This window comes from Grus americana, chromosome 7 (genome assembly GCF_028858705.1).
Source record: "Grus americana isolate bGruAme1 chromosome 7, bGruAme1.mat, whole genome shotgun sequence".
NCBI lineage: Eukaryota > Metazoa > Chordata > Aves > Gruiformes > Gruidae > Grus > Grus americana.
Window position 1 is genome coordinate 14,143,654 of NC_072858.1, and position 25,364 is coordinate 14,169,017.

At 45.7% G+C, this 25,364-nt stretch overlaps 1 protein-coding gene across 7 annotated transcripts in view; it reads left to right on the top strand.

Moving 5' to 3' along the window:
- The window catches only part of SH3PXD2A (SH3 and PX domains 2A), a 268,737-nt gene that overhangs the window by 169,197 nt on the left and 74,176 nt on the right, over nt 1-25,364 (top strand). For 3 of the 7 annotated variants that reach the window (XM_054832109.1, XM_054832111.1, XM_054832112.1), the window contains exons 6-8: nt 501-529; nt 15,081-15,128; nt 24,211-24,342. In XM_054832109.1, the coding sequence (XP_054688084.1) occupies nt 501-529; nt 15,081-15,128; nt 24,211-24,342 (209 nt within the window). Of the gene's footprint in view, nt 1-37; nt 118-500; nt 530-15,080; nt 15,129-20,085; nt 20,351-24,210; nt 24,343-25,364 lie in introns of those variants that run through there. The other 4 variants (XM_054832115.1, XM_054832110.1, XM_054832113.1 and 1 more) reach the window with 4 other exon arrangements.

A 25,364-nucleotide genomic window follows, 5' to 3' on the forward strand; every position in this document is an offset into this window, starting at 1 on the left:
TGTCAGAGATAACTAGGAGGGGTCTGGAGGTTATTCACAAATTAATTAGCCTCTGAAAGGAGAGGAGTGCAAGCAATGCCAGATGAGCCTGTGGCAGCCGCGCCCCTGCAGCAAACAGTTAATATTCTCTTTCTTCTCCAGGGGAATGTCAGAGGTTAATTCAGTAGCTGTGCATTTAGTAGCTGGATTTAAAGGGGAAAAAATGACACCCTTCTCCCCTGCCTTGCTGGTTGTGGATGGTTTGCTCTGTCTCGTTGATCACATGCTCCCTGAGCCCCTGGTGCTGCAGAAGCCCCAGCTGCTGCTGCTGATGAGCTGGTGCTGCTCAGGATCCGTCCTGGCCGCTGCCTGTCAATGCCTTGCAGTCCTGACCTCCTCTTTAAAGGAGGGAGCACGCAGGATGAGCCCTTGAGCATATGGGTGGAAATTTGGGAGGCACCCATTCTCTCACCACTGTTTCCAGCTCTAACCATGTCTATTTGTTGTTGTCTTTTTTTCAGGGACTATGGATCTTCAAAGCGAAAATCAGGTAAGATACTAAGCTTTTTATGTATTGCATGACCACCCCCCACCCACCCCCTAAACCTTCCCTTTGCCTGGTGTTGTGTGAGATTGTATTGCAGTTTAACTTTTTATTGCTGAAGCCTGCTAGAGACAGGCGTTGGTTTCTTTGCACCGGAGAGGAGAAGAAACCCACCTTATATAGTATTGCACTTAAAATGACTGCTTTCCTCTGACTGTATTTATGCAGCTCCTTCTCTAATCTGAGAGAATAATTGTATTATTTTTCTCTTTTCTTCTTTTTTTTTTTTTTTTCTTAAGTCTATCTCCACCTGAGCAGGTAGTCAAAATGCAGCCTGAGAGTTGGAGTCCCTTTTCTGGAGGGAAAGGGAATGCTTTTCTGTTCTGTCTGAATTTTTATTTTATCCCCCTTCCCCCCCTTCCAAAAAGCTCTGTTGAGGCTTCTGATGCAAAATGTTCTCAGTGCCTGTGTCTGGGTTTGGGCTGCCTCAAAGGCTCAGTGTTTTGTTTTTAAGATCCTAGATTCAAATGTCCTATAAAACCCTGATCTGGAACTATATAAATCTAATTTTTCTCCTCCCCTTGTAGCTCTTAGTGATTTTTACAGATGTGTTTTCAATAGGGATGTGTAATTATAGGCCTCTGGGTTTGGCTGCTCTGAGCTGGATGTGTCAGGGCTTTCCTTTTTTTTTATTATTTTATTTTTTTCCCCCAAGCAGCACTGAGCACCTGCAACTCTCATTGACTTTGTTTGGAGTCTTGGGTGCTCCACATTGCATTCAGGGCATCCAAAGAAAGGCCTTTCAAACCAATAGTAACTCCTGGAAAACTCTGGCCTGTGTGCAGGGGAGGGGAGAACTTTTTCTTACTGTTTTTTAAGATGATGAAGAAACACTGCAATGGCTTAGTCCCTGGGAAGGAAGGGAAGAGGCATGTAACATACCGGACTCCAATGAATGTCACTGCCAGGATTGATTTGTTGGTTAATTATGAGAGCTTTTAAGCTGCAGTCCTGCATAGTAGTAAACACTGGGGGCTTTTGGGCATGGAAGGACCAGTAAAAAACGTTGCTCAAGTCTCTGGGGAAACCTGATTTAGCACTGACCTAGAACAGCATTAGGAAACCGGGAGAGCTTTGGGCTCAGTGCACCAGTTGACATGCACAGGAGTTCCAATACTCTTGCAAGAGATGTGAGGAATTGCTTTGGGAGTGTGAGAAACCACTCCTCCTCCATTCCTGGGGCTCTGGGGGAAAGTTGGAGCTCATCTGCCATGACACTGGGGGAAGAGGGATTAAATTGAGTCAGTGTAGCTGAGATGCCAGTTGTGGCTGCTGCCCTGCTGGGCTCTCTGTTGGCCTCCTGCCCTCAGCATCCCAAGTGACATGCTCTTCCATCCCTGCGAGGGATGGATGCTCAGGTCGGGCTCTCTCCCTTGGCTGTCCCACCTCCGCACGCTGCTGGGTCGCCTTTTGGGACTGTTTCCTCTTCTCTGTTCCTGGGTGCTTGGCTGCTTACACAGCTAGGGCTTGGAAACAGTGGGGTTCAGGGACGCTCTTTCTGCACTTACCCTGTAGGAAGAGGAATGTGAAGCAGCTCTCTGACCAAAGTAAGCTGCATAAAGGGACTCTGTTCTCAGCCGTCTTCTTGCCTGATTTTAGAGTGGCGGAGGAATGCTTCCTTCTGTTTGGAGCTGGATGTTGTGGGAGTGCGCACACAACGAGCGAAGGAATATGCCAAGGGAGTTGGTATTACAGCCTCTAACAAAGACCAGCTTTATGGTGCTTGAAGAAATGATGGGGTAAATAAGCACAGATTTCCAGGATGTGCTGTGAGAGTCCTTTAAGATAACAAATCGCTTTGAAACGCAGTTTCCTCCATAGGTGCAGACACTACTGTCTTTAAACAAGAGACAAGTCGGCACTTTTAAATGCAAGCACCTCCCAACAAATCAGACCTGTGAACACATCTTCTGTCTTGACTGAAGATGTGCTGGGAGGAGGCTCTTGGGTGTGAGCACGGCTGTCCCACACTGTCCGGCAGGAATCCCACAGCTGCTGCAGCTCAGGCATGTGCAGGCACAACACAAGCGTGGCTGATGGCAGAAACATTTGGGGAATGCCTCTGACAGCCAACCTCACCTCTACCCTGACCTCTGCCTTGCCAGAGTGTGTGTCTAGCTGGTCCTGTGCTTGCCCCTTAGAGCAGGGAGAAATTGGATAAGTTGAGAGTTTAATAGGTGTTATGGAAACATTTATCGCTGCAGCTGATATTGTTTGTAAACATTTGAGACCTTCTGAACCAAATGCAATAGCGTGGCACATCCTTAGCTAAACAGAAGGGAGTCTTGCACTGATCTGGGGCATCTCTGCATGCCAGCCCTGAGCCGGGCTTCCTCTTGTGCAAAGTGCTGTATAAACACGCAGCCCTTTACTTGGCTGCGATCTAATTATAAATGCTTTAACCTGCAGTCAGCTCTGAGACCTGGGTCTTCACCAAAGTGACTGAGGCTCTGCGTAGGCATGGGCGTTTGCTGTGGCCTGAACTGCCACATGTGCTGTTCACTTGGATTTGTTGGGCTTTACTTGACATGCTGCAGAGCAGCTTCAGAAAGCTGCCTTCATATTTCCAGGCAATTGAATTGTTGCTCTGTGACCATCTGTCAGTGCCGAAGAGACCTCAGTACAACTGCAAGGACTTGTTACTGTGGGCATATTCTGTACACTCGCAACAAATGGTCTCGTCTAGGTCTCTCCAAAGACCCTCTGTAGCAAAAAGGGAAGGAATTACTTTTCAGACTCCGATTTGTCGATTGCATTAACCAAATGAACAGCAACTCATTTGTCACCAAAACAGGCATTACTTCTATGCAAGCATCCATCGTGTGGTTTTTCTCTCCTCAAATCAAAATAAGGACAGAATTGCTGCAGGTCTAGTAATGGATATTTGCATGGTACATTACAAGCCACAAATTAGGTTAATCCACTCTGCAAACCCTACCAGCTACCATCTGTGCATGGTGAACTAATTAACCCTTGAGACATCTGCTAATTCTGATGTGGCTTGTAAAGCCAGTTGGAGCTTTTCTTCCCAAAGCTATGTCCCACACCCCACCCCACCCTCCCTCCTTGCTGGCTAGAGCAAGTTTCAGACTCCTGGAGTAAGATGATCATGCCCTCTTCCCTTGCTGAAAATCTTTCTTGGCTGGTTTCTTGCCGAAGTTGTTGTCAGATCCCCAGTCATGAAGCTGAAGCAAGCATCTGGGACCTGGTGTTTGGTATCAATAGGGAGTTGGTGTGGGCTCCACAGCTTTTCCATGCTGAGTCTCAGTGGTCCTCAATTACTGAGAGGGTTCTCCTGGCTAATGGTGAGGTCAGAAGAGATGTGATTTCACCTTTGCTTTCAAAGCTGAGGCATGGATTTCTGTCACCCACCTTGTAGGTGGCCAAACCCTTTTGCTTACTGCTTTTGGTGTGCACTAGCAGGAGCACTGCTGGCCTCACTCTTCTGAAATCATAACAAAAAATCCCACCGCTTGCTTACTCCCACTGCTCTGACTGCCCTGTTTGCTGCTGAGGGCACAGCTGGCTTCATGCTACTGTTCAGCAGCTTTCTCTGGCACCTTGTTGCTATACTGTAGGATGCCCCTCTAAGTGAGGGGGAATAAACTTTAAAAAAAAAAGTTATGGCTCCATCAGTACTGCAGCATCTCCTTTCTCTAGTTGATCAGATCCTGCCTGCATCAAGCTGGCTGTGCTCTGGCTGAGTCTGCCAGCTGAAGTCTATTTAAATAACCCTTGTAACTGAGCACTTAGAATATTAATTTAACTTTGGTCCAAGCCAGTGTTGCCTCAGTGAGGATGCTGATGAGGCTTGGCTTCCTCAGCAGAGAGAGCTGTCCTTCAGCTTGGTTCCCACATCCAATTTTTGGACTAGCAGAATATGGCAGCACCCAGACAACAATCTCTGCTTCCTTTCCCTCCTGTAATCTAAAACTAGGAAGGATGTATCCACTGGCAGGTAAAGAAAAACTTCAGAGTCCACTGGAAGCTACTTCTCAAACTTTTTATAGAAACATCTGTAATGCTCTTTTTTCCCGTAACAGGGAAATAGTTGAGAGAGTTGCAACAGTGATGGAAGTGGGGCCTCCAAGTGAAAAACAAGCAGATCATTGTAACAACACCAAGGGCCTGCATGACTGATCATTTTGTGGGATTGCTGCCTTGGGCTTACAGGTGGAGCTGACAGCAAGAGTTTTTTCTTTAACCTAATTCTTCATTACTTGGGAAGCCCTTGCTCTTGCACACTGGGGATGTGTGCTCTGTCAGCTTCAAGGAGATGTCTTAATTGCTGTTTCTTTGAGCTATCAGGGATAGGGTTTTTTCTGCTTCCTTTGTAATGATGAAGGAAAATGGTTTAACTTCTGGCTTTTTCTGTCTTTACAGCTGAGCTATGCTCATCACTTCAGAGCTTAACCTTTCTGGTTCTGTCACGCTGCACGTGTCTTGCCTGCACTTAGAGCTCCATAGCATGTCTTACATTTTTTATTTTTATAAATGAGCTTTATTTTCTTAACTTCAGTTTGAACTGCCTCCTTTGAGGCGCTATGGAGAAAATGAATGGTGTGTGCTAGCCCTTCTGTGCTTAATCATTCAATGGGGTCACAAATGTGTGAGCCATTAGCTGGACCAGCAAGGCTGTGAGCGTGGAGCCCTCTGCCAGCTTCCTAGCTCTGCAGCAGGCTTTTAGGAGAGGAGGGAACATACGGATCTCCAGCCCTGGCATTTATTTTATGATATCTGTGGGAGATGGCTGCAGTGGAGGGAGAAGGAAGGATGTCTCTGAGAGGCACAGTGCTGCCTTTCCTTTGCCTTAAAGTTGTTGCAGTATTGATGGGATGTCATCTGAAGTGGTAGATGCCTTTTTAATATTAGAAGAGCTGTGGACACAACTGGTAGCATGCTGTGGGCGTGCCTTAACTTACTCAGTTGAGTGTTAAATCTGTCTCTATTTTCCCCTCTCCAATTAACTAACATGGTGAATCCCAGCAAGAGGCAATGCATCTTCTGTCAGGGTGATGGCTGCAGCAGACATCTTGGGGCTACCTGCATTGTGTGCATGAGTAACGAAGCAGGCGGTTGGTTATTCCTTAGTGAATCTGAGCCCAAGTGATAGCAGCAAAGCAGCAATGCGTTTTTTAATTAAAATGTTAGTTTGAGTCATTCTGCTTTTGTGGTGTTTGTTTCTGAAGTCTGTCTCTGTATACTCCATCCGAAAGGAAAGCTTCAGCTTTGAAGGTTAATCTTTTTAAATATTTTTTAAGGTGGTGGATGGAGATCTAAGTTTGTCCAAGCCCATGGCAAGGTCCCAGAAACATCTTAAACCACGTAGCTTGGGCTTGGTGTCTTAATCCTTGTAAGAAATCTGTGGTACGACGTGATCCCTGCAGACTGAGGCACGTGCTCTTGTTTGCGTCCTGATGAATTACACGTGCGTGCTGCGTTCCTTTGTCCTGTTTTCCACAATTAGTGCAGAAACAGCAACAGCGGAGTGGCTCCTGGGTGCCGTTTGGCCTGTTGATGAGGATGGCTGGACTAGGTAGTTTGCCAGCTGCTATTTTGTAACTTCACAAACATGTACTGACAGGATTGCTTTTGATCAGAAATCAGGATCTGTTCTCCCATCATACGATTAACCTTCTTGGCTGTATGTACTAATTACCGCATGGAATTTAAAAACAGCAGATTCTGGCAGAACATTTTGGTTCTCACATAGCTTTTTTTCTTTTTAGACAGGAGGATAAAGGATTTAGTAATAAAAGAAGGATAGAGTAGGCAGAAGCATAGCAACCAAGGACCAAAAAAATCTTAGCATATAATTACTGGGGATGTACATCTTGGGCCTGGTTCTGGAAGGAGTTAGTTGTTGATGATCTTAATGTGCATCCTCAGTTGAGTCCTTGATGACAGAGCTTCCTCTTTTCACGATGGAGAATTATTTGTCCTCAACTAGTGAATCTACTAAACTCTAACTTCTGTTCAGCTTTTGCCTGATGCAGTAATTCCCAAACCAGCTCATTCTTTCCTGATTTTTATTTTTTTAACAAGTCTGTGAGTCCCCCTTTTTTTCTTCTTAACAAATCCTTCATATAATTGAAGGAACATCCACTCTGCGTCTTTCCCAAAGCTGGGCTATTACTCTGTGCTCAGGTGCACTGGCACAGAGCAGGATCCGAGGAAGAGCTTCAGCTAAGTCAGACACACTTCATCTCTTGCAGCATGTGTGTGACCCAATTCTGCATCTTCGGTCAAGATGTGAATCTGTCCACTCCCATCCCACGCTCCAAATCCAGCCTGTGGTATTCTGGCAGGAGGACACTGATCTTACACTTCTCCTTGTACACCGTATTTTTAAAGTCACTGCTTAAACTGAAATGCTTTGGAGTTTTGCCTGAGGCTACTGAAGAGAAGAGCAGATAGGAGAGTTTATTCTGCAGTGCTTCAGTTTTCTGCTGACAAGACATGTGGCCCGTTAGATGTATAGGATCACTGTCATCTTCTGGGTGGCCTGTATGCTGGGGTGGGAGGAAGACAGGATAAGAGAGGAAGAGTTGTTTGTGTGTCGTGTGGGTTTTTTGTTTTGCTCCTTGGCTTTTAAACTGAAGTGTGGGGACAGGGTACAGGATTAGGGAAAGGAATGTGTTTGTGCTCTCCGCTGTTCCCAGTTCAGAATCGACACTGCGCAGAGCTGTGTCAGGGAGAGAGGGCAGGGAGGCTGGACAGGCAGGGAAGGACTGCAAGTATGAGGTGTGGCTCAAGCACAGCCATGGCAGAACAGCACGCACCCTTGCAAATGCCTCGGAGAGCCTTCAGTTGAGTGCCGAGAAAGCACTCGGTACCTTAGGGGATGTAATGACATTTCTTGTGCTTTTAAGGTTCTCTATTCTCCATCTGCTCCTGTTCCGCCTTCCTCCTCAGTCTCTCAGTGGCAGATGGTATTAATGCTGCCTGTGTGGGTTTTTCCTCTCTTGCACGGAGAGAACTGTGTGGTATCGGATTTGATTTTGGCATGTTAGATAAGGCAGGTGAGAAATGCACTTGGGAGCTGGAGCGGAGGGTGGTGATCCTCAGCCTTTGCAGGAATCTGTACATGGCTCAGATAGGTCTGGCTGGCTGAGAGGAGCAGACCTCTTACCTGGGTGTTTTAGATAACTTAGTCTGGTGAGCACCTGAAACTTGAATGTCTCTCGTGAGAAGGAAACCGGCATGGCAGAGTTTGCATCCTTAGGCTATTGAGAGCACTCACCCCTAAAATAGCACTCCCTAAGTGCCTCCAGCTTTGTGCATGGTTTTATACCTGTCACATTCTGGCTGGCCTGTGTCCAGGCTGTGTGACAGGTAAAATCCTCACCAGTCTGCTCTGGCTGGAGCGGCTCATCTAACCAGAGGTGGCTGGAAGCATTACTTAGAGGTGTTCAGCAGGAGTTATAACGTATGCATCAATCGGCCAGCTCAGTCTGCTGCCGGTTAAAACAGGCTGCCTGGACATGCCGATGCTGTGGTACGCTTTCTATGCTTGGCACTGTGACTTCTTCACAGTCAAGATTTAACTCTTGCTTTTTTTTTTTGGTAGCTGTTCATGAATCCTGGTGTGCATATGTACCTGTGACTTTCCAAGTGCAACGGCTAGGGGTTCTCTGCCCTCCTCCTTGGCAGTGTTAGAGGCTGGGTTTTTTTCCTCAGAGGGGTGATACTCTCAGTTTGTACAGCTGTAGATGTGGATTAGCGTTCAGATATTCTAGGCACTTCCCAGCAAAACTGGGAACGGCTACAAAACTCTATGTGCAGGGGCTGTACCACAGCGGTCATGTGGGAAGCAGTGCTTGCTTGCCATGTGGAAAGAGTTAATGTGAGCTATGGCTGCCAGAACAAAAACTAAACAATCCTGGGTACTTCTGGGTCTGCAAAGGGATTAGGACGGGCTTTTGCAGAAGTAAACAGAGTAGAAAATTGGGACTAAGTTTTCTTTAGGTTTGTACTCTTAGAAAGGATGAGGGACTGTGTGAGGCTGCAGAAATGCAGCTGGTGAGCATGGTGCTGTGCAGTTTGCTGAGCATACGATCCTCTCTCCCCGCTGCTCCGTTCCGACTCAGGAAAGGGCTCTCTGGTTGTGGATTTCTCCCCTGCAGGAGTGAGTTATCCAGATGATGAATTTGAGGCACGCTCAAGTCACGTGAAAGCCAGATGTGAAGATTTTTCCAAGCAGTGTGTGTGGGTCTAGCGTACGCCAGGCAGCTCTGCTTACGTGGCAAGTGGAAATGGTCTGAGATTGGTTTGCAGCGTGGTGCTGGGGAGGCGAGCAGCTCTCGGGGCGGCCACTGCTGTGGGGGAGAGGAAGGTGCTCGCTGGGCTCATCGCTGTGGCTCAGCACATCTGCCCCCCACCTCCTGCACAAATGCAGCACCTCTTTTCGAGTACAAGCCCTACACAGGCTGTTCATGATGGGGCTGAACTCAGTGAATAGGACTAAAATTAAAGGCCTTATTTAATGCCTAGTGCCAATCCTCTTACTCATGCTGGATTTGCATGTTTGATAATCTACTAGTCAAATATTTTTTTTTCAAGATGTAGCTCTTCAACATACTACCTCTTGAACAGATGGCATGGGGAGGGGAGGTAATGTTCAGCTTCAAGTATATAGAAGAGGAGATATCTGCAGGAGCAAAAGGTTTACTTTAAAATGCAGACTCCCAGTGGGAAAAAATTTGAATATATCTCTGTATTCCTTCAAGGGTTATCTTAAAACACTTTAAACATGATACATCAGTATGCCACAGGCATAAGAGCAAGGAAAGCTTATTTAAGCTGCTCTGGTGAGGGACATAGGTGGCTGCTGCTTGCCCAGCAATCACAGTAGCAAATAAATCTGTGATTGTGGTACCTAAGACGTGTAATGGCTGACCAGGCCCATGCTGGGTCTTGCACTGGGCACAAATGTTGTTTTTGTTCAGGTCCCTTGGGAGCCTGGAGGGACAAGTGTCAATGGTGCAGTTCAACAGGGCGCCTTGGGCAGTAGTGCTTGAAATAGATCAAAACACTTGTAACCTTTCTGTGCCATCCTCCCATTTCTCTGGCTATCTGTTGTTCTCTGCCAAATTGAATGAGCTAATTGTGTGAGCAAGGAATGTGTGAAAATGATTCCAATTCAGATTAAGGCTCATCTGCATTTTTCCTCTTTCCAAGCTGTTTTACAGCCATATTGTAGAACTCCATGTAGACACTGTATCAGAGTAATTCTCTGTTAAAAATAACTATTTCCATTCCTGGGGGAGGTTAGAAACAGCCAGTATTTCTTTCTCCCTCCCCTAATCTGATACTGTTGCATCTTCTTGCCTTCCCATTTAACCAAAGTGTCAAGCCCCAGCTGAAGAGGAAGGGGCCTAGAGGAGAGAAACGTGGAGACAGGCTGACAAAGGATGGTCAGTGGGTCTGGGGGATGAAGGGTTTGGAGATGGCTCACAAGGGTATGAGGGTACACTGAACATGGTGCTCTGTCTGCAGATGGGAGCAGAAACAAGCCCCATAGTTCTGGGGTTCCTCACTGAGCTTCCTGCTCCTGGTTGTATGGGTGGGCTGCCTCACCTTGTCAGGAGGAGGAGGTTGTTCCTCAGCTTGTCTGAAGAGGGCAGAAAGGATTGGGGGAGAAGTAGAAGCAAAATCCCAGCAAGAAGCTCTGGAGGAGCCAGAGGAGGGATTGGGTGGACTAAGCCTGGCTCCCTGGGGTTCCTTACCTGCTCTGGGCAGTGAGGTGGCCCACCTGAGTGCCCAGAACAACATGGCACTTCATTTATACCAACTCCTTGGCAGGCTTGACCTCCAAAATCTTGCTTGAAAAAAAAAGGCTTAATTTCCATTTTCTGTTCTGCCATATGTGATGAACATTACAGTGAACAAGGTTCTAGGCCACTGCTAAGAAATGGACGCTTCTAAGGAACAGCCTGGTCAGCCAACTTCTTGCTGACTTATCACATACCACTGTTGGGATGAGAACACTCCCATTCTTCTTTTAATGCCTTTTATTTGAATGGTGATGAGTAGAAGCAGCTTTTACTTCCCCCAGCTCCAGTCTGAGGAATCATTGCCAGTTACTGGACCACCAGTGAAGTTCTCTGGAGTGGAGCACTGATCGTTGACTTCCCAGGAAGCCAGTATAGTTTCAGTTTACTCTAAGATTGTAGTGCTTAGTCTCTTTTCACCCTTCCAATTAAGACAGGAAGGATGTATGTCTGGGAAACAAATCTGCAAAATGCTCAGCTGCACTCACCACTGTGGTCCTTGAATAACTGAGCTAGTAGTACCTCCTCATGGAGAGGACTAATGACCTACAGAATTGATTACTGTTGGAAAGGGGCAGTCTCTTTCAAATGTTAGCATCTCTTCAGCATGGCCACTTGTTCTTATAATCCTTTTCTCAGTATTTTAAGGTGCACCTTAACAGCTGCAGGGAGATTTCAGTATTCCCAGGTGATGTTTAAGGTAGGGCTTCATGAGAACAAGAGAGTTTTATTAATTAAATGGACCTAGGACTGTTATCTCCTTTGGAAGGCAATGTCCATAAACAGGTTATGCCTGTCTAATTAAACTCTTTTTACCCTCCAAAGCAAGGTAGCTACATCCAAATAACTTCTTGGGACTTGTCTTTGGCCCATGCTACCTTCTCAGCTGTCTGCAGTAATCCTTTGGGGCAAAGGCCACATGGCCAGAACTACAGCCATGCTGAGACTCATGACCAGTATGAGCCAATTCCACAGGATTACTGCAGGAATATTGTTGGGAAATACATAGCTTAATAGGCTAGACAGCTATACAGACACTATTTTAAAAAAAAGGTTGTTATAAAGGTCCCTGATAGCCCTGGTGATAAGCAACCTGTGAATCTTTAGGAGGGTGTTCCTTCTGGCCTTTACAGCCGTATTAAATAATGGGTGCTGGACTCAACATTGAACTGAACTTTTTAAGCAATGTTACTGAGAAAAAGAAACCTTTATCAGTAGCTACTGCTAAAATGCCTGTGGAGGAGGAGTTTCTTTGCACCTGCTGGACCAGGACCCAGCTGGATGTGCAGTACTGATGTGAACCATGAATGTGGCATCTCCTGGATTTTGGTAGCGTTGAGCTCATGCATTTGACTCTAGACTGACTCTAGCTTTTGTAGGTTTTCCTTGAAGCTCGCTCTGCTCTAACTGCACACAAGACAAATAGTCTGCTGCTAAAATGAGATGAGTGGGGCTGTATCGCAAGCGTAAAGCGTTGGTCCCCAGCAGTCTGGCGCCTGTTCTCTTGCCAGTGGTGGGAGGAGCAGCAAACAAACCAGTCTCACTGGCAGCAGAAAAGCTTCTGGTGAAATCTAAAATAATCTGTTTCATGTGTTTCGTTCAGCACAGCAACCAGCTTAATTATGTCTTTAAAGCCTTTGCCCCCCCCAGCCCCCCCAACTCCTTCCTTTCCTTCCCACCTGAGGAGCCCAGCTGACCCATCTGGGGGTTGCCCACCTCTGTGGTGGCAGCTTGGATGGGATGAGGTTCAGCAGCCACTTCCAGCGACACGCCTGCTCCGCTGCTATTTCTGTGCAGTGTGGCTCTGATGGGGAGCCTCCTCTGCACTGTTCACAACCGCCTCAGCCCTGTGGCTTAGCTGTAATTTATGGACCTGTGTTTCTTTTGAGCTTTTAAAAATCATTCCGATTGGAGGGGGTTGTTCTGGCTCCAGCTGAAGCCGACAGCAAGGGCTGTGGGGGTTGGCGTTAGGAGCAGAATAGGGATGCCGTTGCCTTAGGAGTGGCTTGCTTTGAGCAAGCAACTTTAATTTCCCTTCCAAATACTGAGATTTCCCCCCCCACACCTCCAAGTCATCTGAGATCAGCCGGCACTCAGCCGTGCGGCGATGGGGGAGAGGAGGGGCAGGAAGCAAGGGTTTGTTCGTTTACCGTTACCAATCCCATTGGAAACCGGCTCCAAGCCCCATGCAGAATTCCAGTAAAGCTCTGTCCTAAAGGGGAAACCCGGGGCCGTTCAAAGCTTGTGTTTTGTTGGCTCGGGCACAGTGTGCTTCTGGGGCCTTTGACCTCCTCCCCATACCCTGGCTCCCTCCGCGGCTCTTCGTTTGAGCTCTCTGTGAAGTGGAATCCATCACTAATGTCTGATATTTTTATTATTTGTAGGGGGAACTCTCAGAAGCTGGTAGCAATTAGAGCTTAAACGTCTTGGAATAAAAAAAAAAAATATCCCCAAGAAGGAAGTTTAATGCTAAGCAGATGTGCAGGAGCAGCTGAAATATGCTAGCTGTCTTCTGCTTCAGAAGCAACCTCATCCACATCTAGCTGCTGTCAGGCTGGGGCAGCTGAGGAGTGCTGCTCCTTTTATGCAGCTTCTTGGGCCAGGGAGCCCACGTTGGGGACCTGTGGGAGTATTTACCAGTTAATACTTAGATTGCCCTTTTTATTCTGGCTTAGAGCAATGGCTTTTGAGAAGGAGAAAAAATACTTTCTTTAAAAAGAAATTAAAAAAATAGCAGCTAACAGAATTGGTTTTTATGATGAGTTTGGTTCTTTGAGATCTCACATGGGGTGTTTGCAGATATATCTACTGCAGAACTAGGCTTAAACTCCCTCTCTTCTTGGGTAGGGTAGCCCTAAGCTTGTGTTAAGTGCAACTTATTCCCTCTATCTTTAATTATTGGCTGTTTCAGCCCTCTGCTGCCAGCTTAGGTTGGGGCAAACTGAAATCTTCCCAGTTGCTCCTATAATAACATCTTCTGCTTTATTTATCACTGCCATATTCAGGTTCTTCTGTCTGGAAAAAGATCTGACAGCTGACTGAAGTTCATAATCCTGTTCTTGAAGGCAGTGGAAGTCTATTCGAAAGCTAATAGACAAGTTGCTGACAACAAATCCTTCACACCCTTTCCTGTGCGTGCCCCGAGTCTGTAATAGAAACATGCTATATATTCCCTCCATAAGCTGGACCACAAGTTACTCTGCCAGATGATTTCCTGTTGTACTCTACCAATGCAGAGCCTTTTTCTTTTTTCTTAAATCATAATACAAAGTAAATTATTGTGACTTATCACAGTGTATTTTTTACTGTATTGTGACAGTGCAGTGCATGGGTTTGGGACTTAGATGGTTGGAAGACTTCAGGTTTTTTCTCCAAACTGCCATTATTGAGAACTTACTGAAAAGTAGTGAAAACATCAAATCCTTCTGAATTCCAGTTTTGCTCTAACGCAATGAAAATTGTATGCCTGATCTAAAGAAAGGATTTCAAAACCTTACCATTCCCTTAGCACTGAGGAAACACAGCGTTGTGTTTCTTGGACCTCTGGTTTCCAGTGGGAAGGTTTGAAAGCTTTTTCTTATGCTTCATATCATGCTAGTAATTTCTCAGTTATGTATGTACTAGGAATCTATTACCGATTTTTGGCTGCCTTGATGATATTCTGCGGGTCGGAAGACAATAACAAGTCAAATAGACAAGGTCATCAGTATAGCTTGCCGCTCTCTCCAAGTGATTGAAGGGTGAATCTTTGCTGTTAAACTGATGGGTCCAGAACTAGGTTCCACATTGCAAATAAGTTTTTAAAATTGCATTTTGGAATTGTTTGTCCAAATTTTAGGAAATTCTTAGCTTATCATATAAACACCTCTCCTCATCTCTTCTCCTAGGTAATGTGAGAGTAACAGCTGCGCTTCTGCTTCCTCATCCCACAGAAGGGGAATATTTGCTGGTTCTTATTTTGAAATGGGGGCAAACCTGCTAACTTTTAAAACGTGCTTCCACGGTATTCAAAGGAAAAAACTCAAACACTTAACATTTGAAGATTATTCCCAGAATCCCAAGCCAAGTATTTACACCTCATTTCATGGAGGGGGAGGGAAATCTTTTGACCTTATTGGTAGCAACTCTATAAGCTTTCTCCTTAACCAGGTTCCTACCTCATATTCATTGGCTAAAAAATGGTATTTCTTGTTATACTTTGAATGTACCTTTATTGGACCTTTGTACTCTTTTCCATGGAGCATTATTTGTCTATTGTTATTTTCCTTAACGCTATTCTAGAGTAACAAAATGCTTGTAGAAACTTGTGTGTGTTTGCTAAGCTCAATCTGAGTTGCCTGTTGGTCTTCTGGGGATCGTTAACAGCTGCAAAGCTAAATACTTTTGCAGGTCTGAGGCTTAATGAGTCAAACTGTCTCTTGGTATGCATTCCCTATCCTACTGGGAATAAGCTCAGAGCATATCTTATTCTGAGATCTCAAAATTGGATAACTACTGATCAGTTTTATAGGTTCTGCAAGTCTCCCAAAACACAAAAATTAACTGGGTAGTTCTTATGACTTGACTTTTAATGGAGTCCCCATCATGCCAACACCACTCTTAAAAAAAACTTAACATTTCTTTGAAAGCTGTCTTGACTGACTTTCAAACTTTCTGATATGACTGTTATCTTGTTTCTCTAATTACTTTCTCTTTTCATGGCTGCCCTCTTCTTGGATTTCAAGTTTGGATGTCCAGTTTGTCTGAGACTCCAAAAAAGAGTGTTGCTCCAGGTAAATTCTTGTGTCTTGGTGTTCTGCATGCTATTTAAAAAAGAAGTCTGTAGTTCAAACTGTGTGTGGTTTTGGAGTTGTCTTGAATGTGAGGCTCTGACAGTGGATATCCAGGATCTGTTGTCTACTTGTGTATTGGTTTTTCATGATGCATGATTTCTGACAAAGAGCTTTGCTTTTCTGACTACTGCCTCACCTTGATGTTGCTGCTAGCAGTGGATAGTAGTCTGCTGTGTTGTATCTTCTTTGCCCATCTCAAAGCCACAATCCAAAGCAGCTTCCCCTCTTGTGGTGGGTTGACCCTGGCTGCTGCAAAGTACCTGCACAACTGCTCTCTCACTATCCCATGTGGGATGGAGGAGAGAAGAAGACGAGAAGTGAGAAATCTTGTGGGTTGAGATAAAGAAGAACATGACTGTGTTCCTTGTTCTGAAAAGCTCTTTTGCTTTTCCACAGTGAGTAGAAAGGGGTTTATATGGAAAACATGGCACTCTGAGGAAGACGCAAAATTCTTATGGGAGCATCAGGCTCCTTGTCACAAGGAGTTAGGAAGGAGGAGGGAGTAGGGAAACAACCTCTAGGTGAGGTGTCAGGGTCTAGGGATAAGTAGTCCAGTACAAGGTGGAAACTAAGCTTTATAGTATAAGGAATCAGGACTTCTCCTGAGTAACTAGTGGATTTCTTCTGCAAACATTTGTCACCTGATGTGGAATACCAGAGAAAAGGTGTTTTCTTCCTTCAGACTTAGTAAAAATGATCATGAGCCATAGACCCTGTGTCTGTACAGAACACTGACCTGGTCACCCAGGAGGTTAAGGCCACGCATAGGTCTCAAGGCAAGGAAAGGTGGAAACACTCCTGCTGCTTTCCATACCTGACTTGGTAAACACGGAAGTTCATGCCCTCTTCAAAGTATGTGAACAAAATCCTACCATCCTCAGTGGATGAATGCTTGCTTTTCTGAGCTTTTTAGTAAGCGAGACTGCTGTGACTTCAGACATGCTATCCTTGACAGAAGTTGAATATATCCTGGGGGGATTTCTGCTCAATCTTAGCAGAGTAGGTCTAATTTCAGGGTGGTAGTTGGATATAAAAGTACAGAAACATCTGAAGTATTCGGTCACAGGAGCCTGGTTGTTGATAGGTCACCAGGGAGTTCAGACAGAGAAACAGAACGAGACTGAGCAGGAGGGAAGCATGTTGAGGAGGAGATAGAAGAGGTGGTGTTGCTTGGGAAGAATGACAAGAAGCCCTTCAATTACCTGGCTGAGGGGTGAGGTTGGGTTTCTCTGACTCTACATCTGTCAGGACTGTTTTCATGTTGCTATATGTGAGATGACAAATTGAATGGTAAGGCTTTCATTCTTGAAGGGCAAGGAAGTGAAATCTTTAATAGATATTTCTTCCCTTTTGTTGACTGCTTTGTTAAATGCATGTTGCTACTTTGGCTTCAAAAATCTGTGCATGATAATAGGGCAAACAGAAGTGATTAACAGCATTGCATGGTGCTCAGGAAGGTGAATGTTGATTCATAGTCCTGCTCAGATGTCTTCTGGTACATCTGGCAGGTTCTTAGCTCCCCATGCTGTTGCAGTTCATGTAGCCTTTCAGCTTACTTATCCAAATGAATCCCTAGTTTCCAGCACAGCTACTCTTTGGTCCAGACCTGCTGTGGGCCGTATCATAATGTGGCAGGCTGACAGAACAGACTTGAATTTGAATGGGATCTTTAACCACATGGTACATACCTAGGGTGGGGTTTGGAGACTAGAACAGAAGCTGTTTTGGTGCTGCCTGAGCTCCAGCCAAGGACACGAACCTGCTCTACAAAGTGGAGTCTCTAACGAAGGGTTGCAAGTTGTTTAATTTCCTACTTTGGAAAAAGATGGATGCCATACAGCCGGATCCTGAGAGGTGCTGTAGTGGGGCACTAGTTTGGGGCACCCCAACTGCCATTAAATTCTTTGGCTAGTCTGCTTCGTGCCATGTGGAGTAATGCAAATGCATTGCACTCCTGAGCAGGACTAGGGCAAATGCCAGTGTATATAGGTGATTTCAGCCTGGTGGAAGACCCTGTCTAGCAGCTGTGTGAAATTCTCCAAGCAGTTTAACAGATTTGTGTGCAAAATACTTTTCTTAACTGTTGCTACCTGTAACCTAGTTGGTTGGAATCGCTGTTCAGAGAGCCAACTTTCCAAGAAGGAATGGAAAGAGGACTCAACTTTTTTTCCTTTCACCCTCCTGCCTCTAATTTTTCTTGGCTCTGTCTTAAAACCTAGCAGATCAAAAATAAAAAAAAAAAAAAAAAAATCCTGAGACTAACAAGCTCCACTTGGCAAAGGTCAGCACTGAATTTCTCCATTTGTCAGGATTTTGTTGGAAATGCTGCTGGGGACTCTAAAGAAAGAAACTGAATTGGAGTGCTCACTTGAGAGAGTGCCTGTCATTACAGTGGGCCAAGCTCGTTCCTGATGTGCCGCTCCCCGTAGGGGCTGATATTTTGCTGCTGGTTTTAGCTGTGCATCAGACACGTACTCTGGTGCTGGAAGCCACAGTCTACCTTAAAGCTGCCACTTGTCCCAAACTCTTGAAGGCTTATCCAAATCTTGGTTCTTAGAAGTACTAGAAAATACTGTGTGCGCCTTATGCTGGGGAATAAATCTAGGAGTCAGGTTAACTCTCTGCTGCTGTGATGGCTAGCCATATTCCCTTCTTGGTGGCAATGCATACTGTTGACTTGTGTTTCCTGTAGCTGTTTGTAGCAGCAACCCCAGGGGGCCAAGGAGGGAGTTAATGCAGGTCATGGAGTTACCATCTATACCAGACTTTGGCATGTATAGCCAGGAAGAAAACAAGAAAGACTAGGGTTTTAGCTACTCTGCAAGGAAGCCCCATGTACTGAAAGGCTTGCAGAGCACAAGTGCTGTGAAGTTGAGGAAGGTGTATGTATGGATGATCACTTATGGAGAAACTTCTTGTACGTGAATCATGGCTGCTAACCTGAGGTGAGAGGGTTTGCATGCTGACCTGGCCATCACAGGGTGGATGGTACGCAACCTTGTCTTATTCTTGGGCATTCTTTGGGATTTGGACAAGGTTTTAGGCCAAACTTCTCTTGCTTTGAGTCTTCTGAATCATTTAAATGGTCAGATCCAAATGCTTCCCTTTCTGCCTTTAATCCTATCTGTGCCTCTAGCAGGGTGTCTCCTGCTTCTGAAGCTTTTCTGAAAATGTAACGGAATTGCTTTGTCCTTAGTAAAAGAGCTGCCTGTCTGAGCTCAGGAAAGAACCACAGAAATTATAGTGTATTAATAACCCATTTGATAGACTTATCCAAATATGTATTTTCATCTGTAACGAGGCAACGGGATTTTTGCCAGTACCGTTTTATTGCTAAGACCTGGAGACTGGACTTGTACTGAATTCCTTTAGTTATTAAGGGTGGTGCTGAACTTCTGCTTCTGTCCCTAAAGCTTTTTGCCTCAGGACTGTTACACCAAGAGCTGTTGATCTCCAAAGTTAAGTAATGCTAGCATTGGGGAGATTACTGTCTGGCAGAAGGGATGGAGATGAATCCACTTTCCTATTGCCATAAGCCATGATGGCCTCTTACCTCTGGGAATAATTGATGTGCAAACATAGCCTGAATTTTGGTAAGTGGAAAGGGGGCTGAAGAGTGACAAGCTGGGGTGCAGGAGTATCAAGGAGATGAGTCAAAGGCCTGATTGATTGCTTAAGGCTCATTAAGAACAAAGAACAAACAACCAACAAAAAAACCAAACAAAAAAACCCACCCCACTGACTAGGAGGAGAGATCCTAGGCTTAGAAACATGGTTTTGATCTGACTCGGTATTGTCCCCAAGGAGATTTGTAGGAGGCTTCATCAGTCTCATCCCTCTGCTTACTCTAGGAACTGGTTATTTTAGGAAGTGCTTTTCTAAGACCCCTGTGAGATTGTGAGCTCTTGTGTAATCTCATGTGCTTTGCATGATAAAGTCTGGTTTTTATCTTGTGTGCAGTAGACACTTAACCCAATTTTTAGGCAGACCTAAGCTCTCTATCTTAAAATACTTGGGGATAGATCACTGGTGGAAGGCTCAAAGAAAACATGCAGATTTAACGCATTTATTTATCATTGTGACATGGTGCTTCTGATAAGAAAGGAGAGATTTTAGGGGAAGAAAATCCCTGTGTTTAGAGCTGGGCATATGATTGTTGTGAGGCAACAGACTGAATTGAGGATTTTTAAGTAGGCTTGCTGCTATTCTGGGTATTCTTTTTTCTTTTTTTTTTCCTTCTCCTTCCCCAAAAGGAGCTTTCCAGAGATACATAAAGAATTATCCTTGAAGAATTGGCTTTAACAACAAACCACAGCTCTAGATCCAAGCTACCACAGTTACACCTCCCTATGCACAGAAAAGTGGAAGCTCTGACTATATTGTATGGAGAGCCGTGACACTTGGGGATGCTTTCTGCCAAACTTGTGTGCAGACCCTGCATGTGTCCTCAGCAGTTGTGCCCAGGTCGGAAGAGCTGGACTACCTGCCAGTTGGTTGTTCAGCTGTGAATCATCCTTATGGCGTTCACTGACCGTTTCTGTGGTTTTGGCTGCCTCTGCAAAACTTCCACTGACCAGCTCAGTACTAATTCATTTAGTCTGAATCTGTAAACACTTGATTGATAATCATAAAAGGTTAATATAAAAGCCTGTGCGCTGTATGGATTAAAAGAGCAGACATGTTTATAGCCTGATAACAGCTGAGTACTCTGGCAAAAATCAGGAGTCTCAGATTTCCATATCCAGATGATTTTATTTTTGGAGTCCAGTTGGTGGTTTTAATTTTTGGCTATTGCAAAACCATTGTAGGTCTTAGCTGTTGCAACACAGGAGGAGGAGGAGGAAGAAGACGTTGCTTGGAACGGGCGCTCTGCGCTCTTATTTAGGAGGCTTTCACAGTAGTTGCTGGTCTCTGAGTACTGCGGGAGGAATGATGCTCCCTCCTCGCTGCCTGGCGAGGGGGACAGAGTGCAACTGTGTCACTTAATAGTGCCAGCTGTGAGGGGCATGGACAAGCTCCGATGACATTTCTGCCCAGCCCCAGGAAGGGAATTGCTGAGGTGAGGAGCGGGCGGATTGTAAAGTGGAGCCCTATGGAGAGGAGGAGGGGTATCCTCAAGACTTTAACCAGGAAACGGACTCGAGGCAAAAATAAACGGAGAGGCAAGCAAACTCTTATTTCAGCCAGCGATCTATCGTGCGCTCTGCTCTGGGGAGGGCTTGCAAGTTGGAGCTAAACCAAAACTTAAATTCTGCTTTTTTGGGGGAGAGAAGGTGGGATGTTTACCTGGCACGCCAGCCTTATCCTATCCTCTGCTCTCCATCTCTCCTGCCTGGGCTGAAGAGGCTTTTAAAAAAAGTGGGGCTGTAATGTCAGGGGGGCACTGCAGTGTGCGTGTGAGCTTGCCGGGAAACTCATGCCGCTCTGCATCCCTCTTCTCTGGTGTGCTTTGCACTGAGCAGGCTGTTACGCTTCAATGTGATGCTGTGTCCTGTGTTACAAATTAGACCTGAACTAATTGGAAGGGATGCGGAAGCGCCCACGGCAGCGGGTGTAATTGGCGCTGTGCTCTCTGCAGTGTTGCCTGTCTTGTTCTTTTGAATCCCCTTTGGGGGGAAAACCTGCAGTCTGGCATAATGTAGCAGTGGTGTTGTGGGCATCCTCAGTGTCACTGAGGAGTAATTAATCTAAAGATGCTTGTGGGGGATGGAAGGCTGAAAAGGGCTAAAATTTTTGGTTTGGGGTTGTGGGGTTTTTTTTACACTACTGACTATGCCTAAAGGGACTGTAGTAACAACCGAAACCAGGTTACCCAGAAAATGTTTAAGGCTTCTGATTATGAGGAGCTGTCTTTCTGTTTTCTTTCTTCCTCTCCTTTCTTTCTTTCTTCCTTCTTTTACTGTTACTGAAGTCTTCCCCGCAGTGCTTAATCCTGGACTAGCATCACTCCAGGAGCCACAGGGACCCCATCTCCCAAAAGGGGGTATCCTCTAGGTGTGATCTGCTGTAGCTGCAAATGAACCAGTTTATTTGACCTTGGTTACTTCCTAGACCAAGGAATTTATCACCCTATTTTTTTGGTATTAATAGGAACCCTGGAACACTTATACAAGCTTCTGTTAAAACAGTCTCTTAATTGTATATGTTGCACCAGCCACTGTAGTGAGAAAGAAGTCCTCCTACAGTGAGTATTTATTCAAGGCAGGCCAGTAAATGGCATCAAAGTCCTGCTGGGTTTTGGATACGTGAGTACAGATATAACCCATCTTGCCAGACTGTTGCAAATCCCCTTTCTTTGGACCCAGAGTTGCAGAGGTGGATTTGAAATGGTGCTTCTCTGGGTCTCCTAGCAAGGGCACTCCCCTGGCACATGGTCCCTGGCTCGGTGACTGACGGCAGGGTGTTTGCCAGCCTGGTCCTCTCTTTGTTCCCAGCAGTACGTGTGCATCACATGAGCACTGCTCCTGACACCAAGCCAATGCTGCAGGTTTGGGGTTTTTCCTTACTCTATTCCCATGCAAACTGTCAAGGAGATTAGAGGAAAGATGACCTTTTGGGTGTCTATTTAGCAAGTAGTTTCCTGCACGTTCCTTGTTCCCTTTGCCACGGTTTGGTCCCCCCTTTTGCCTTTCCACGCACTGAATTCTCTGCTGATGCACATGCATAAATGTACTGCCACAATGGCTTTTGTTTCTGGTTAGAGAACTGATATTTATTTTAAGACTAAAATGAAGTAGGGGTTGCAGGTGTTATTTGCATAAATAGGTTGAAGGAAGATGATAATGCTGTCCTGTCCTATACTGGAGAAGGGACTGTGTGAGAAGGGAAGCCATGTGAAACAGGGAAAGGCATCTCATCACACTCTAGTTTAAACCAGAACACACAAGTCAAGTTGATTAATCATGAGCAGAAACATGATGCTTATTTGGAATGAACAGCTATGGTGAAAATTTTTATAATAAATTTCAATGTTGTCAGCTCATGGTCTTCTCCCCTATTCCTACTATTGGCTATGGTTCAAATATCCATAGAAAAGCTAAATCTCTTAAACAAAAACTTCTAGAGGAGATGACTTCTCTTTAAAGAAAATTAACCTGTGTAACCTGAGGAGAGTCAGAGGCACGCTCAGGGAGTGAGGAAGCCTTCTAATTTTCTGGATTTCTTCAATCTGGTCCAAAGGGAGGCATTGTGATAGCGTTTCCTTTCAGGAAATGGTTGAATTAATTGCTTTTTGTTCTAGGATTTTTCATTTCACAGGATGCTGTTTTAATGGCTGATGCACTCTTTACCTCTCTCTTGGCAGGGATGCTAATTATTTGTCTGTAGAATCACTTTGCATCTTCAGCCCAAACACATATGAACATGCTGCTATTGGAAATACAGCGCTGAGCATCCTGTGCTTGGCTGTCAGTCCCCTGACTTGTCCGGTGGACAATTTCAGACCATGCTGCTTCCTTCCCGTCTCTTGTAGCCAATTTGTCATCAGAGGTTCAGGAGACCTGGAGTCTGCTCCTGGCTCCGCACCCATCACGTGAAATGGGAATTGCTGCAAGTCGTACATCTGCCACTCTCTCCCCTTTCCATCTGTGCCTTGATCTAGAGAGACAGGAACTGCCTCTTGCTATGTAAAATGTATAATAATGCTGTTGGCCCAAACCACTCTGCCCTAATACATGTTGCTGTAATTGAGAAAACCTGTAAAATAATTTTGCATTAAGGCATGTGTCTGGTGGCTCTTAAACAGAAATTGTTAGTGCTTTTTGCTCTGATTTGGCACTTTGAGGAGTGTATAAGTGAGGGCAAATTAAGAAACCCTGACGTCCTAAAAGTTTTCAAGACTCATCAAGGTGGTTTCCAGGCAGAGCATATTCAGTCTGTGCCTGGGCTTGGGGGTGCAGAGGCCCCAGCCATGCTGCTCGTGTTGCACTGGAGAGCCGAGATGTGTCTCGTACAGCGAGCGGCAGCGCGAGGAGTTTCCCCTCTGGGTCTGGCACGGTGGTGTGCCTGCCTCGCGGCTCCACCCCAAAATGCATGATTTCAGTTTGAGGGTGGAAAAGTCAGAAATCGAAAAAACCCAAGAAACTACTCCAGGAGTGTGGGGGGAAGGGAGGAGAACGGTTATTTTGCGCCTTTTTTCATCCCTGTTTGTGTGAGAGCCTACACTCATTCATAAATGGCTCTGACAGCCGAAAGCCCTCAGTATGAAGAGAAACCGAACCACTGGAGAGGTTGGCTCCAAGGGCTCCAAAAAGTTGCTGAAAGGCGATGGAGATGGGGAACCGGAGTGTGCTGTGCCCCCGTCCCACTCGGGGCCGCTCCGCCGCGGGGAATGCGGAACTGTGGAGCCGGCGGGGGGTGGCCGTGTTTGAGCAAGGATCTGGCGCTAGAACTTTTTTTTCTTCTTCTGTTTCAAGTAAACACTCTTCCCCGCCTTCCCCTCTCTCCCTCCACCCCACCTCCCTCTCTTTCAATCCCGCTCATGTGTTTCTATTTAAGGGCTGCAGTGCAGACGAATATGATTGGCATCTACAGCCCCCTCTTGACTTTCAGCTCAAGCCTTTAGAGTGGAGAAGGAGCTGAGCCGCCAAGGGGAGAGCTGTTTTTTTCTTTGGGTTTGCTGGGGGGATGGCTCAGCTGTGGATTTATGCTGCTTCTGCCCAGGATTTTTCTCTCTGAATGGGAGCAAGGATTGTGGAAACCATGTTGGGAAGAGGTTTATTTTCAGAATCCATCATGAAACTTTGCAACTAATTCACTGTTTTAGGCTCCTTTTCATATTTTTTTTCCCCTCCCCTTTTTTCTTTTTCTTCTCTCCAATGTCCCTCTGTGCTGCTGGGTTGTGGGCCAGAGGAGGCTGTTTCTATATGGCCAGCCATTTGGGGATATGCTGCGAGCCAAGGTTGTTTGCTGATTCGCTTGGCTCTGGTGACAAGTTGGCCTGTCGTGAATCGGATGGACGGAGGTCGCTCTCGAGGAGCCATGGCTGGAAGCTGGCTTACGGCTTGCTTTTTCCCTTCCCCAGGTGCTGATGCTAGCTCTGAACCCATGATCCTGGAGCAATATGTGGTGGTGTCCAACTATGAGAAGCAGGAGAACTCTGAGATCAGCCTCCAGGCTGGAGAGGTCGTGGATGTCATAGAGAAAAATGAAAGCGGTAAGACACGTTTGCTGCTTTTCCCTCTTCCAATGGTCTGATTTTTTTGCATGTGTTCCTCTTCTTTCGGTTTCTTCATCACTACTTGTAGCTGTACTTTAGCTCCATCTGGTACAGTTACTATGTCTGGCTGAGGATGTTGAAGTTTCTCAATGTTGATTTGGGCTTGGGGCCAAATGTTGCCTTCTACTGTAAGAATGTTTCATAGGTTTTGTGCATTAATTAGCCAAAGTACACTAATGGAAAACGAAGGTGAAAGAGAGAAGGATCTGCAGCTAATGAAGCTGATATATAGCAGACTGATATAGTTGCCCTGCTGTTTCTTCATGTCTCTGTCAGCATTTCCATTACTAACTCCCTTTTCAGAGGATTTATAGGATGAGTGTTTAAAAATTGCTTGGGATGAAACTTGGCTTGACAACTTAGCCCGTGGTGCAGAGCTTGGTAGAGAGGGGAGAGAATGTGCATAGATAAATACGTGGCCACGCACAGTTTCAAAACTTCTTGCAGAAGTATTAATTGGGGAATTTTGAGACAAGGAGGCAGAGCCTGTCATGTAAAAGCAAGATGAAATCCCTTCTTCTGCCATTCCTGGAATAAGCAGCTTCCACTCGGAAAATGAGATTTTTGGCAAGTGTTTGCGTAGATGTCTTTTGTGTGCTTTAACTCCTGAATGTCTGGTAGCTTTGAGTCGGGCAGAACAAATGCAGGAGACTGTGTACACGTGAGTGGTTGGAGCAAGTTGGCAGCTGGTTTGAATAACTGCCTGTCTTCAGCAGCTCCCCCTCCTCCCCTCCAGTGCTCCTTGTGTATTAATCCAGAGCTGTTGTCCAGGACTGATTTCCAGCCCACTCGTGACTAGTGTGTTCCTCATCCAGAGAAACGGCTGCTATTTGGAGCCATTCAAGCGAAGGCTGATGTTGTGGTAGCCCCACACGCAGGGCTTTCACAGCTGGCTGGCTCTGGAGCATGCTGGGCATGCCAGAGCTTGGGGGAACCAGGGCACCCTGATCTGGGACTCA